At 51.1% G+C, this 15,320-nt stretch overlaps 1 protein-coding gene across 1 annotated transcript; it reads right to left on the minus strand.

Annotated features, from left to right (window-relative positions):
- Positions 1 to 1,059: 1,059 nt before the first annotated feature.
- On the minus strand, positions 1,060 to 15,316 carry CFAP90 (cilia and flagella associated protein 90). Its single transcript, XM_036104394.2, has 3 exons — positions 15,055 to 15,316; positions 3,310 to 3,426; positions 1,060 to 1,523 (listed from the first exon to the last, which is right to left on the minus strand). Exons 1-3 carry the CDS (start codon positions 15,202 to 15,204, stop codon positions 1,344 to 1,346), a joined length of 447 nt encoding a protein of 148 aa, XP_035960287.1. The 5' UTR covers positions 15,205 to 15,316; the 3' UTR covers positions 1,060 to 1,343.
- Between the last annotated feature and the right edge of the window lie 4 nt (positions 15,317 to 15,320).

Genomic DNA, 15,320 nt, shown 5'->3' on the forward strand with positions numbered 1-15,320 from the left:
CTGAAAATAATTTAGTTTGACACAGACTTATTGTAGTCACTTTCAGATGAAGGCATTTCTTAGAGATGCCTTGTCCTGCTTGGTAGTCAAAACTGAAGAAAGTAATTGATAAAAATTTCCAAAATCCAAACTTGATATATTTTTCTATTATATTATTATAAAATATAGCTTAAGGTACCCAAAGGCATCCCAAATAAGCTACAGCTATGTGTTTGGGAGGAAAAATAATAAAAGGCACCTACAAGTGAAAACAAAAAAATTTTTTCAAAAGAATAAAGAAACACGTAGGGGTCACTTGGCTTGAAATTGTCAGTAAGTCAATGTCATATGTCCTTAGAGAATCAAAACAATAAAACCAGCCATGGGGAAATCAGCAATAAAATTAATTAGATCACCTGCTCATTAACCACTAAGCTGTGGGAAATGTAATTGTGATAGGTGAGGGATGATTTCTTTCAAGAGACCGATTCATTAAAAATACAGCCGATATCTTAATACTTGCAAAATAAACATTTCCAACTAGGGTGAGAAGCAGGTCTTTCCAAAATGAAAACTATTCACACGAACTGTCCTGGGCTCTCGTGTCTGCATTTGGACCACTGAGTCCCACACACACTCCTCACGGTTTGGAACTCCCACTTGAAGAGGAAAGGTGGGCTCCGATCGGTGAAATGATGGGCTCTGTGCCCATGCCGCTGGGAAAGGCAGGAGCCAGAATTTTACACCAAAGCCCAATCTCTTCCCAGGACCTGAGGCGAGGAGGGACAGCGGCATTACTGGCCACAGAAACCACCCATCCCTACCAGGCTTTTGTCCTCAACTGTGCAAACTTGTGTTATTTACAGCTCAGTCCTCCGGGGGGGGGGGGGGTGGATGTTGTAGGATCTAGAGCTCAATTATTCCAAAAGGAGATACCATTATATCTCCTCCTGGAGGAAGGCAGACTCAGGCAGCCCTGGTTTCCATAGCTGGTGAGAAAGGGTGTGCACGCCCCTCCCGGGAGCGCCCCCCGGAGCCTGGCAAACCGGAGAAACAGTGAAGAGAGTCACCAGACCACGGTCAAGTGGGAACACTTTTCCCTTTATTCAGGTGCTCACAGTGGATCAGTCTCTGGCATCATTTCAGCTGACAGGATCCCACGAGACGTTCATCACAGGTGGTAAAGGCCTTTGGCCAGGGTCTTCACCACGGCCACGTGAGGAAAAGGGGCTCCCGGGCCCGTCCCCCCACTGTCCAGGCGCAAGCGGCTCAGGCCAGCTCCCCGACCCCAGTGAAGGGGGGGTGCAACAAGGCCCCGGCGCTGCCCGACTGTGCCACCCCGCGGTCCGGGCCACAGCGGGGCATCAGGCTGGAGAAACGTGCCCGAAGCCGGGCGTCTTGATGCCAGGGATGCCGTTCTTCCTGTAGAAGTCAGCCTTCACGTGGTTGGCTCGGCCGTGGTCCCGGTGCAGGGGCTCCACGGGCTGGTGTATGCGCCTCCCGTAGACCGAGGACATCAGCACCCCCACGGGCCGCTGGCGCTCCTGTCCGGGGTCACCAGAACACGGGGTCAGTGCACACCTCCCAGCTCACATGACCTACCTTGTGTCCTGGAAGCCCGCTCTGCCTGCCGCACCCGCACACCTACAACCCACTCCTAACGTGCTTCTTAATGCCAGGGGGGCCGCCTAAACTATGTCAGACCCTGTCCCTCGTGCTCCGAGCCCCTCATGGCCCCCAAGTCCTTCACGTCATTCAGAGGAAGGGCAAAGAGCTTGCACCGGCACCAGGCGCCCTCTCACCCCCCTCTCACTTCAGATGGTGTTCCTCTCCCCTCCCTTCCCTCCCGCTGTCCTCCTGCCTGCCTCACCCTCCCACCCCCCACCTTGTAATCTCCCTGCCCCCCATCTGCCGGCACCCCCATCTTCCCTGACCCCCCATCTCCTCAGGCCCCCTCATCTCGATGCCCCCATCTCCCCACACCCCCCACCTTCCCAGCCCCCCTCATCTCCCGACCCCCTTCCCTCCCCAGCTCCCCAGTCTCCTCTCACTTTCCCTGTGCCCCTTAAAAGGCTTTATTTCTCTGCACACCACTTACCATGACCTGGAATTCAGTTCCCTATGTATAGGACGTTTATTTTTCTATTTCCTCGTAGGAACGTCAGCTCTAAGAGGACAGGGACTTTTTTCTCACCCCCTCTATGCTCAGTGCACATGGGAGGCACTCAGGATCTGGGGCGCGATACAGGTGTTCTCATGACAGGAAAGCACTAGCCAAGTCACTGCCAACTTGGAATGAATTCACATAAACAAAAGCAATAGGAAGACACCTAATGTCTGTGACTTAAGTAGTTATACCTCATAGCTCACCACTTAACTTCCCATCGAAATAAAGTTTCCCTGAAGTGTCATGGCACCATTTTTTTTTCTTTTATATTTTACTTATTTATTTGAGAGAGAGAGAGACAGCGAGAGAGGGAACACAAGCAGGGGGAGTGGGAGAGGGAGAAGCAGGCTTCCCGCTGAGCAGGGAGCCCGATGTGGGGCTCGATCCCAGGACCCCCCGATCATGACCTGAGCCGAAGGCAGACGCTTAATGACTGAGCCCCCCAGGCGCCCCCAGCATTCTTAACAATAGCAGCCACAGGCAAAACCCCGCTGACCGAGAAAGAAATCCCAGCAGAGGCTCTTACGTTCCGATCTCTGTGCCTTGTGGAAAAGATGATGATATTTACTCAGCACCTGGCTCTTAATAACCATGCTGTCCTCAGATCAGACTCCGTGGAGACCGTGTCCCGAGTGCAGGAAGGCACCAGGAGGGTCTCACCGCTAAGGAGACACCCAGCCTCCTGGCACCCGACACCTGCCGTGGCGCACACCTCCCCTCCCTGGGGCCTCACACAGCTGTGCGGCCAACCTCAGTCCGAGCCCTCCCTTTCAGAAAGCCGCACACACCCAAATGAGGAGCTGCCCGTACCTGGAGGCTGGAGGCCGGGACCTAAACTAGAGAGCATGTTCTTGTTATTCTCCCAGGGTCCATGGGAGAACTAGGACAGCCAGGACTCAGAAGTTAAGCAAAAACCTGCTTTATCTGTTGAAAAGAACTTCTTAGTTTTGCCTTCATTAAGCTGTTAACTAAATCACAGAGTCATCACAGAAACAAATACACAGAAGGAGAAGAGAGGGAACTGGAAGCGGCTGAGTCCAGCCCCGGGGGCGGCGAGGAAGAGGAGGACCGCCCGCGGGAGTCAGCACAGCACGCTGGTAAACAGAGATGCGCACACACAGCTAATCTGTTCGCACTTGGTCAGCAGTCGGTCTTCACGTTACCTCCTCGTTCACATGAAGTCCCAGGCTTTTTGCATGTTCTCTGTCGTCTCGGTGCAGTTTCTGGTCGTAGCCTGGGCTCTTGTTAAAAACACAGTCGTACAGGGAAATGACTCCTGTCTGGGAATAAAAAGAGAAAGCCAGGCATGGGCTCACTGGACGGCTGGGCCACGGAAATCCTCGTGGAGCTTGGAAGCCAGGCTTCTCCCCGATGGACAGTGGAGATGTGCGGTCTCCCGTCTGCACTGAGTATGTGCTCGGGAAGATCACCCCAGAGCAGACCCTGGACGACCAGAGCAGGTCCCCGAGAGGCCCAGCGAGGTGGGGACATCCCCGTGGCTCTTTTTCTGCACCTCCTACAGACCCCTCCTTGATCAAGGCACTTGATCCTCCCGATCTCTGACTGTATCACTAGGACAAAACCTTAACATAACAGTAATCCACTCAATATGCATGTTATTCTCCTTCATTTCCACCTGTCTTGTATTTCTCAGATTTTCTGCAATAAGCTTGTACTGCTTTAAAAAATTAACCATAACTGAACACTGAGACAATATAACCAAACAGAAGTATCTGTAAGTTGCTGCCAATAGGTGGGCACCTAGCACAAATCCCTCTCCGAAGAGACAGAAATATTTCCTTTAATCAGATGTGGTAGCTCTAACAGATGTCATTCATAATGCATGGATATATATATTTGATATATAATATATGTACATTTATAATATATGCACATACATCAGATATAAAAATACGTGCACACGCAAAGCTTTGATGTATTAGAAAATTATCACGTAAACAGCTTTCATCTGAAATATCTCCATTTTTTTCATCCCAAATTTCTCTTGATATAAAAATTAATTTGCTTTATCTGGTACCTAATAAAAGGAAAAGAAATCCATGTGTTAGCTCATCTTTAATCTTCACGTGTAAGTCAGGCCTGTCCTTTATGTTCCTCCAGCCGAGGGCCCACTGCCCTGGATCCTCCAGCAGTAAACTGAGACTCGCCGTCTCGCCGGTATTTGGGGTCACAGGGCGTCTGCCTGTGCCTGCTCGCTTGCTTGTTTTCCCGGGTAGCAATGCTAGAACAATTTCCTCCAACTGCAGGACGCAGAGGTAGAAGCTAAACAGTGAACAGGATGCACGGCATGGGTTTGGTCTGCTGGGAAAAGTGGACCGCCCATTCTCGCCGACTGCGGGGCTCAGCGCGGCTGGCAGCAATGGAAATGGCAGGGTGTGATGTGGCTCCAACCCCATCCTTGACAAATCCCTCACGGGTCCCCTGTCCTGTGCCAGAGGTGCCGCTCCTGCTGGGGGAGTCGGGAAGATTGCTCAGACACACGGCCACCTCCCTGGTGCAGTTAACTACCTAGTAAGGAAAACAAGGCGAGCTTTTAGGATTATTTTAGGTTCCCAAGAATTCCAACGGCAACACGCCTGTGGCACTTATTCACCTGCTTTGCCCAAGTTCAGAGTCATTCCAAGTGACTTAGGCAGGAGCCGTGGCTTTGGAGTCTGTGCCCCGATGGCCATATAATGTGCCCTGAAGCTTGCAGGAGCTTCTTGTTGGCACTGTCCTCTGTCACCTACTGGACTTCTGGGTCTGTTCATGCACTGGGTTGGCTGGCCCTGGCCTTCACCTGTCCTGAAGACCACCTACAGTATGCTCATACACCCGGGTTAAAAAACAGAAAGCCCAAATCAGTGGGGCGGAGATACCTTATTCCACTTTGGGTACTGTAAAAATCGGCTAGCTATTTGGGAAAAACAATAAACTTGGATCTTCACGGCACATTTATCATCAGAAGTCAATTCTGGATGGCTTAGAAAAACAACTGAAAAGAAAATCCATAAGGGACCTCCTACGCATAAAAGTATTGGGGAAAATGTCACAAAGAAAATATCAATCACTTTGGTTATATAAAAATCAGACATTTGATAATCAAATAAAATTAAGACTTTTTTTAAAGCCTGTAGGAAGGATGGAGAAATCTCAGTATCTTGAACATACAGTGTGTAGGAGGTAGGATGTCCCCAGAAACTGGGGGCATTGGCTGGGGGCTTGCTTCTAGCCTGGAGAGGTTCAGCACACCTTGCAGCTAGCCTTTCTTGGGAAGCCACCAGGCCAGAGGGCCCCGCAGTGACACAGAGAGGCTCAAGCACACCACGCACTCTGCCGGGATGGTGGGACGTAAATTCCCCAAAGGTGGGAATGCCGGCCTCTGCAAGGCGAGGCACCACAATGCAGACCCTTCCTTTTGGGGTTCAGAGCAGAGCTCCTGGCCCGGCCTGGCTGAGCCCAGCAGGCCGACCAGGACAGCAGCTAAATACCCCGTCACCCCCACACCATCCCCTTACAGGGATTTAAGCTGGGCTCGTGGTCACAATCTAGATGTCCCATTGTCGCCAGAATCCCTCTGGCCTGGCTGACCCTGTGAAGTGAGTGTGTTTCTGGGAGTCTGCAACAGAAAGACCTGCTCCCCAATCAATCAATCAATCAATCAATAAATCAATCAATAGAATCTTTGAAAAAGAAAAAGACGAGCCGCAGCAGCACCTGAGAAGCAGGTTAGTTCCGGAGCGCCTGCCCATCTTGCCATCTGCTAGAGCAGTCTTTACGAGGGATCTCACTGCACCCACAGGGTGTGAACAGGGTTTCTCTGCTGTGCAGGGACGTTGCGTATCTACCACTTTCCAGAGTACAAATGAATTTTTCTGTCACTGAGAAATAAGGGGGGGAAAGTCCCTCATCAGGCCGGCAGCCTCACTTAGCAATGTGACTGTCCATTTCCAACACCTAATCAGGCCGAAAATCTGTTTTTTCCTGGATGTTAATTATTAAACTTTCTTCTTTCTTTTTGTCTTTGATCCCTTCATGGTTTGAAGCAAAATCGCGTTAATAAAAACCAATCTGGATTTAGATGCTATCACAAAACAGAGCTTCTGGGTTCACTGGTGTTTTGCCATTAAAATCTCTCAAGAGATTTCCTCTCTCACGCGTATCACTGCTTTTAAAAAACAAAGCAAAATGAGCCCATTTATTTTCTCTCTGGTGATCTCCCCTTGTCCCTTTGCATTTTGAGTATTGTTAAAATGTAGCATGGTCTCGTTCTGGGTGTGCTGTCTGATCACTTGCCTTCAGTTCCCCCAAGGTGACCCGTACTCCTACCTCCACAAATAACCCCTCTGTGGCCCTGGGCCGATGCCGTAAGAGTGGAGACCTTCACGTTTCAACCTCCAAAGTACATTGCTCTAACCATCGGACAAGGCACCCAGCTCGGCTCCAGGACAAAAATAGGGGAGTCCCCATCTTACAGGAGACCGCAGGCTGAGAATGGAAATAAACTCATTAATTAAACAATTCAAGGTAGTGCCCACGGAGCAGCAGAGGTATGCACAAAGTACAGTGGCACCAGAGAGGAAGAACCCGCACCTGCCCGACTCGGGCAGGAAGTCCATGTGGCTGCAGTCAGCACGGGAGGGGCCGCCCCGCATCCGTATGGCTGGAGCCCCAGGGAAGCCCCCTCCCTGCATGTTACGGGTTGAATTGCATCCACCAAAAAATTCATACGTTGGAAGTCCTAACCCCCAGGATCTCAGAAGGTGATTTAGAAATAAGGGCGCTGAGGATGTAATTAGTTAAGGTGAGGTCATACCGGGGTAGGGTTGGGCCCCTCATGCAAGAGCACTGGTGTCCTTATTTAAAAAGGTTCAGAAACCGACATAGACACGCAGAGGGAGATGATGTGAGGAGACACAGAGAGAACAGGGCCATCCACAGCCGAAGGGGAGCGGCCTGGAGCAGACTCTCCCTCACAGCCTCCAAAGGAACCAACCCTGCCAACACCTTGATTTGGCCTCCGGAACGAGGAGACAGTAAGTTTCTGTTGCTTAAGCCCCTGGTCTGTGGTACCTTATTATGGCAGCTCCAACACACACACTTGGCAGCGAGCAATAGCCATCTTTTGAACAATGGAAAGTAAGAATGGAGCTAACGCATTCTGCTCCAAGTAAACTGAGTCAGTAGACCATTCAACCCAGACAACCGGGTTGGTCGACATCACCAATATTCAGTTCTGCTCTACTCCTGACTCCACAGAGGGTTAATCTCCTCTGCTCCTTTGGGCGACTGAAGCCAAGTGGCCAGTTCTCAGCAATGAACTATGAGTGGGGGTGACATGGGACACCAGGTAGAAGCCTGTGGGGACCCCTGAAGCTTCCTGTGAGTGTTAGCAGCTTCCTCGGCGGTTGGTGAGTGACTCTCGTGGGCAGAGCCATCCCTCGGATCCCCGTTGGACTTTTAACGTGAGAAATAAGCCTTATTTGGGGCATTGAGACTTTGGAGGCTGTTGGTGACTGCAGCATAACCCTGTTTCTCATGCCTAAAGCAAGCAGGTACCTGAGGAAGTCCTGGCTTCTACCGCCTCCAGCCTACAAGGGCGCATCTGCGGTCCCGCACTTCTGTGCCCAGTGCCCCCCAGAGGGGTTACACACACTCTCACACCAATAACAGGAGTAAGATCTCCAGCAAACTGGGACCTGAGTCCTTTCTTTCCTCCTCTCTTTAAGATCGTTTAAATACAAATGCACTGTTATTGTCCTTTCAAACGAGGTAATAAGAAAAAGGAAATTAATACATTTTTACCGTGGTACTCGGGCAGGGGTAATGTTATGTGCTCACTGAACACACTTTCTCTTCCAGAATAAACAGAAGACCACAATCACCAGGTGCCATCACAATTACGCTAGGGCCAGGTGACAAGCTCTGGCAAAGAACTGTGGGGGAAACCAGCGAGCATCATCTTCTAGGTGGTGGTCCATAAGAGCTCTCATGTGCCCTCCATGCTCTCCCCTGGCTCTTTGACCAGCAAGTTCAGAGGGTCCAGTGCAGGACTGCAAGCTCCCAAAGATCCGCACGTCTGGGAACCACTAAAAGGGAGCCTGGTTTCCCAAGTTACTGGGCAGGAGAAACACACATGAAGAAAGAAACACTCTTCCATTATGTTAACGTTTATATGCACAAGGCCAGTGGTGTGCTTATGTTAACAAGCAGCTCTCTGGACAAAAAAGACCTGACTCGTAACATTTGCTAATTTCCACAGTAGAAATACTCTCACCGGGCCTGATTTCAGGCTTCCAAACGAATGCAGAGTTCAAACAAAATGCTAAAATGTATGAGCAGGGTCTGACACGCCGCCGGTTCAGACTCTCAGGGTTCAGGGTCCGTTTGCTTCCAGAGCACATCCCAGCCCGCCTGGACCGAAACGGTAATCAGGCTGTGATCAGGCTGCGTTCATTTCCTCTCTTAGTGGGCCTAGTACTGTTACCTCTCATCCGGAGGGTTTCAGGCACTGTTTGCCTACCCGTGTGTGACCTACTTTTAAAAAAATGACAATTCTCAAGGTGATCCAAAAGACTTTCCTTTGATTCATAGGGGCCTCATTTTTACTTCTGGTAAGTCTAGTGCTTCTCCCCAGGGGGGTCCAGCGGTATGTGAAACTTAATGAGGACATTTTCATTAATTCTAACATCATTAAAAATTCCATTCTCAGAAGGACTGTAGCTTGTCAAGGATATAATGTTAGCTCTTAAAAGGACAAGAAGAGCTCTTCTCTTTGGTTCCTCTGTGGCAAAGATTCTGTTTCTAGATCTAAGGGCACAAGTTTGGGAAATGGTTGTAACTTTTCCAATAATCTGAAAATTTTACCAGTTTAGTAAGAATCCTATCCTAAGCAGCCTTGTTAATGCGTTTTTTTCACTACTTTTAAGGGCTCTGTTGCTGCCCAAAACCAGAGCCCTAGGACCTGCCGCCTTACCCGAGTTGAAGTGAACAAACAGCCACCTTTGATCCCACGTGTAACTCCTACTGGAGGTGTCTCTGAGTGAGGGGTCTGCGCAATCTGTCGCCAAGAGGAGACCTGGTACTTGTTCCGGCTTCTGCTGACACCCGCGCCCTCACGCCCCCGCCCCCCAGCTACTCACATCACTGAAGGAAGGCTGAGCCACCGGTCCTGAAACCTGGCCACATATATTGGGGATAATGCTGTTCCTTTTCCTGTGTCACTGTGCCCCTCAAAAGGGGATGACTTTGAAAAAAACGTCTAAGATACGGTGTTACATGAAAAGGGCAGGCTGCAAATACAAATGCGCAGCTGTGTGATCTGCGTGTAAACGTGTTCTTTTAACCACAGTCAGACAGCGCCGCGTTCATGTGCGCACAGCGGACGACCCACCGCTCAGCTGCTTCGGCCCATACGGAGGACTTCGGCTAGAAGGACGCGTGCACGGCCTCTCCCCTCACCCTTCCTCCCTCCCTCGGGGTACCCTTCCGCTTGCTGAGCTCCACCTGCCCTGGAGGAAGACATTCAGCCCCACCCCTTGCCCCCACAGACCTCCAGTTTTCTGTCACTGGACAGGGAAGATGCAGCTAGCCGCCTTCAGAAGAAGCAACACCGTCCACCCCCAGTGTTGGTCCCTGAGGAGCAGAGCAAGGCCAAGGAAAACCCAGGCAGCAGATAATGCCAAAGGGAACCTCTGTCTAGTCTAAGAGGCTAATCTTGTCAGTGACTTATCCTGGTTTAAATAAACTTCGCATCCCATTCCTGCACACCTCCTTCATTCACTGCAGCCGGTATTTATGAAGCGCCCACAATGAGACGGGCACCGTTGAGATTGCTTGGGACAGAACCATGACGACAATAATCCCTGTCCTCACGAGCTCAGACTTCAGTGGAAGAAACAAGCAGCAAGATAACTAAGTAAAATGTTTAGTCAGTTGATACTAAAACATGCCCAGGAGGAAAAACGGGCAGGGAGGGGGAAGGAAACGTCTGTGGGGGGTGCTCATAATTTCATTCAGCGGGCACTCATTTTTACTGCAAGCATGTGGGTGCAAGGGTCTGCCTAGATTTTAAGAGGTAAAGGAGCACCAGAACTGGAGCTTACTGCTCCTCCAGAGCCCTTAGGAGCGGCTGAGGTTGCGTGGCAGATTGCTCCGTGCCTAAGGATGAAGAGGCTCCATCTCGGAGGGGTTGGGGGGTGGCGGGCTCGTACTGAACACCTCCTATACACTGGATGCGGGCATCTCTGGACAGTCCACATGCATCGTTTTATCTACAAAGTGCATGGCTGCATTCGGTGAAGGGCAACTCCCTGATCAGGAGGGTCAAGAAACAGCCCCTCGCCTCCCTGCCTCCACCATACACCAAGAAGGAAAGTGGGCTAATCTCACTAAAGCTAGGGTGAGGCTTTCTGAGCCAAGTTTCACCCGAGACACAGCTATCCACAATCCGGCTTACCATGAGGGAAAGCATATTCTAAAACCACCTAAGAATTTTTTTTTTTTAATGTAGCTCTTAAACGTTGAGAAATTTAATAAAATCTTTCATAAAAGGGCATTGTCCTTTGACTTAGCTTTTCCATTTCAGTGGCAGAAATGTTGCGTAAGGCAGAAGAAGGAAAAAAAGTAATTTAAAAACATCACTGAACTGAATCTGCCTTGCTGCCATCGGAACAATTTTATAGGAAAAGCCCCCGCTGCCAGAGCTCCCTCGGGGGCAGTATGGGAGTTGATCACATTTTAGCTGGCAGCTTTAGATGACAAATTTGTCTCAGGATCCAAGGCATTACTGGGCCTTAAAGTAAGTGTGCTGCATTGAGAGCCTGAACTCTGGGCTCTTCCAGGGGAGATGCCTTAGATTAGAAGCCACCAGAATGACAGTCAGATTACCTGCCTCACCTGTAAATCTCTGACAGCAAACAAGGGTGAGGGATCTAAGACACCGGCCGGAAACTAACCTTCAGTGAAAGGAAACTCGAATGACCACTAACAAAAGCAAACGGTAATAATCACAGCCCTACTTACATGGGGTTTCCTATGTATGACTCTATACCCATGATTTAAATTAATTCCCATAATCGCTCCATGAAGCTGGGACTGTTTCCTAGAAAGTGACACGGAGGGTCTGTGACTTGGGCAGTCTGCTCAGCTGGTAACGGAGCCAGTATTTTTACCCAAGACTCCTCGGCCTGTGCTACTAACTGATCACTGAGTGTGTCCCACAGTAATTGACTTAAGAGCTAATTCTGCCAATTTCTTCTCAGCTTTGGGTACAGCCTGGGTTCACAGTTAACTGAGAGGCAGCTGAGTCCTCTAGCAAATTTGTGATACAAAGCTCATCCTCTTCAGTCCAACTGATCTCACGGCAGAGAATCAGCTTCTGCAGCCCCCCAGCCGATTAAGTACTAGTTCATATAATCCCCAGGAGCATGTTATTACCATTGGTGGCTATCCTGTAAATGTACTTTGAAATGCCTTTTGTTTTTCTTGCAGCCTTTAAGGCTCTTTTATTCAGGTGTTAATATTTCCACTACATCATTTTCTTCTGTGTGACACTAAAGACTTCAGGATTTGAATTTGCTTGTGACCCCAGTTATCAAAACTGTACCGAATTTTTTTTTTCATAAAGTCTGTTTTGCATTCATTCATTCGAAGGCCCATTCCTACTTTCCAGGGACAGTAATCTCTCAGAGCAGGGGTTGGCGGACGTTTTGTGGAAAGAGACAGATAGTCACTGTTTTAGGCTTTCAGGTCACATGGTTTCCTGTTGCAACTACTCAACTCTGGTGGTAGCCACAGATAATACTAAATGAATGAGCATGGGACCGTGTTCTAATAAAACTTTATTAAAACAGGTAGTGGGCCAAATTTGGCCCAAGGGCCTTTGTGTGCAGACCCCTGAATTAGAGGGGCATACTTCTTGCCTACGCCTGATTTCCTTCTAAGTACAGAGCCGTGGGCACCTCATACCTCAGGCATCTCTCTGCGTCTTGTCCCCAGAAAGGTAGAGCCACATATCAGATTGGTGCATTTAGGAAGAATAAACTGGACCTGCCATGTCCAATTCTGCTCTTTTCCTGTTGGCAGTACCCCGCCCACAGGGGGTGGGGGTTCAGCTCTGCTTTTGCTGGGGCCCACAGCTGCAGTGGCCGGGTGGGTTATATCTACCCGATTCAGAGCTACAGTGTCCGCAATCAATTTTTACCCAGAATTCTTAGCAGGAACCTGCAACCTGGCTTTTATCTCTGATAAATATGTATCTTGACCCCCATCTGTTTTAGTCTTTTATTTCTCCATAGTCTCAAAGTGGTACTTAATAGGACTCCTCAAAGGCACACATAAAATGATGTATTTGTAAATTTTTTTTCATTTTGTCAGGAAGCCAGACGAAATTTATGTTCTCTCAATAAAACAGCATGGACCAACTTTAAGCACGGAGATTCCTGGCCTTTCGGCTGGTTCTCTCATGCTGTGCAGGAATGCTCTGCATGAATCATAAATTGGCAATGATACAGGTTTTGCATGCTTAAATTGTAAAATTCATTTAATACATGAAATTATTTACAGATAAAAGTTCTTTCAAAACATATTGCTCATGGGAGAAAAAAAATATGAGGTCCATCGTGGCAATGAGGTTGGGGACCATTGCTCAGAATCTCCCCAGTGTTAATACCTGGTGGATATTCGTGCTTAGGAGCATAGGCACCAGGGCTGCAAAGACAGCAGTGCTGCAGATGTCCCCTTTCTTCCTTCCGTCCTCCCGTCCTCCCGTCCTTCCGTATTGCTCAAAGCCAAACAGAGAGGTGCTAACAGATATGAGATCCTCCTGGCCAAGGGTTATGTGTTAGCTTGCTCGGGCTGCTAAAACAAAGCACCCAGACTGGGGGGTTTAAACAAGAGAAATGTACCATCTCACCATTCTGATGGCTGGAAGTCTGAGATCAGGGTGTCCACAGGGTTCGTTCCTCCTGAGGGGCGAGGGGAGAGCTGTTCCCAGCCTCTCTCTTTGGCTTGTAGAAGGCCATCTCCCCGTCCGTTCCCACCATCTTCAATCTGTGCGTGTCTGTCTCTGGGTCCAAATTTCCCCTTTTCATAAGGACACTGGTCATACTGGATGAGGGACCCTCCATGACCTCACTTTAGTTGGATTACCTCCATAAAGACCCCATCTCCAAATAAGGTCACATTCTGAGGTGCTTGGGATGAGGACTCTAACATGAGAATTTTAGGGGGACACAATTCAACCTGTAACAGTTGTTTAAACTAGAAAGCACGGCTTGTGTTTGTAAGACTAAGCTCCATGATGTTCTCTTACATTTCCTGCATGGCAAGTCCTCCAGTGTGCGCTGACCTGATCTGAATGGGGATTCGCCTGGGCTCTAGGGCTTGTGGGTGGGGAGGAGGAAAGGAAAGGAAGGATGGATTCTGTGGGAATACCTCACACATCATGAGGGAAAGACCTCTGTCCTCCCAGGCACTTGGCTCACCTACACCCTCCCTGAGCCACTCACTGTCTCTGCAGGCTGAGCATCTTTGAATAATGATTCCCCTGCACCCTGAACCCCAAGACACACTGGAGACATTTAGGGAAAATGGCTTGATGAAAGGAGTAGAGGACTCCTGACAAGTTCTGAATTTGATTCTCTTCCTTTGGGTTCCTTTCCAGCTTCTGTTTCAAAATGGCCTATATAGACTAGCAGGCTTTCCCCATGACGCCCACGTGCCTGCTGCAGCCAGGTGAGAATCTAATGAGGGCTTCCTGCCCTGTGCTCCCCACGAGCGACTGTCCAGATCTGCCTCGTGGTCATCTTCGGTTTGCAGGGGGCTCTCCAGGGGTGTCCGTACCCGTGACTTTCTGGGCACGGTCGCTGCACTGAGGGCTGTCAGGCTGACCCCACAGGGAGTCCTGCCTCAGTCCACTGCACAGCCCTGGCACTCCCGAGACCCTCTCCCAGATCCAGGGCAGAGGGGTCACCTTGCTGCCCCTGGTAGTAGTTCTGGAAGCCCAGAGGCTCCCAAACCCTTCCCCTAAGAACAGTTGACCTAACCCACCCCCCAAATAGCTCAGGACACCAGGCTGAGCATTCTCACACCCCACCCTACCCTGTATGCCTTAACTTACCCAGCGCCTCATTCCAGCGAGCATGCCCCCCACCCCAACACACACACACACACACACACACACACACACACACACAGACACACACACACACGGCTCAGCCCCCGCTCATTCTCTAGGTGAGGGGGAGGTCCACCTTACTCTTGCGGTCCTGGTAACTGTACTCTTTGGGGTCAAGGTGCCCCGGAGGAAGACGGCTCTCCCACCTTCTTTCCCCCGTGACTCTGATGTCTCCTCACGCCCCGCCCCTGCGCCCTCACAAGCTGCGCACACCTGCACAGGCCCCCACCCTCCACCCCTCACCCCCCTGCAGCCCTGCCCTAGAGTCCCACGCCAGAGTTGCAGCCCAGACCTTCGGACTGCCCCGAAGCGTAGCACCGGCCTGCAGCCCCGCCCCATCCCCCCTCCCGTGGCCTTCTCCACAGCCTCGGTCCCTAGCAGTGAGGCCCCAGTCCGGTCTCCCGCAGTACAGCTCCACCCCAGCCCCACTACGCCGCAGGACGGCCTCGGCCCCATCCCGCCCCTCCTCCCGCCCCCTCCCCGGCTCTGCAGCCCCGCCCCCATCCCCTCCGGCCCCTCCCTGTTAGTGAAGCCCCGCCCCCATCCCGCTCCTCCAGCCCCTCCCCTCTCTGCAGCCCCTCCCCCATCCCCTCTACCTCCTCGCCCCGCCCCTCCCTGGCAGTGAAGCCCCGCCCCTATCCCCCCGTCCTCTAGCCCCCGCCCCGCTCGGCTGCCCCTCCCGCCCGCCCGGCCGCGCCCCGCCGCGCAGCCCCTCCCCGGTGCGGCTCACCTTGGCCTGGCGGTAATAGTAGCTGTGCTCCTTGGGGTCCAGGCGCCGCGGCGGGATGTAGCTGAAGGCGGACAGCGCTGAGAGGGGCGGCGGCCGGGGCTTGCCCCGCAGCGTGGCGGCGCTGAGCTCCTCCTCTTCGTCGTCCTCCATGCCACCCCAGTGAGGGCTCGCGCCCGCCGATGTCCGGCCGAGTCTGCGCGCTGCCAGCAGCCGGGCGTCCGCGTTCCGCGTTGCCTGGAAACCGCGGCCGCGCGGCGCCAGGAGGG

The sequence above is a fragment of the Halichoerus grypus genome, chromosome 2 (genome assembly GCF_964656455.1).
Source record: "Halichoerus grypus chromosome 2, mHalGry1.hap1.1, whole genome shotgun sequence".
In the NCBI taxonomy this organism is placed as follows: domain Eukaryota; kingdom Metazoa; phylum Chordata; class Mammalia; order Carnivora; family Phocidae; genus Halichoerus; species Halichoerus grypus.

Bases quoted from the DNA above. Each gene is read 5' to 3' on its own strand.
- CFAP90 (XM_036104394.2), bottom strand. From the start codon at position 15,204: ATGGAGGACGACGAAGAGGAGGAGCTCAGCGCCGCCACGCTGCGGGGC. The intron at 3,427-15,054 runs GTGAGCCGCACC...TTTTATTCCCAG, and splicing joins ACTATTACCGCCAGGCCAAG to ACAGGAGTCATTTCCCTGTA. The intron at 1,524-3,309 runs GTAACGTGAAGA...GACCCCGGACAG, and splicing joins GACTTCATGTGAACGAGGAG to GAGCGCCAGCGGCCCGTGGG.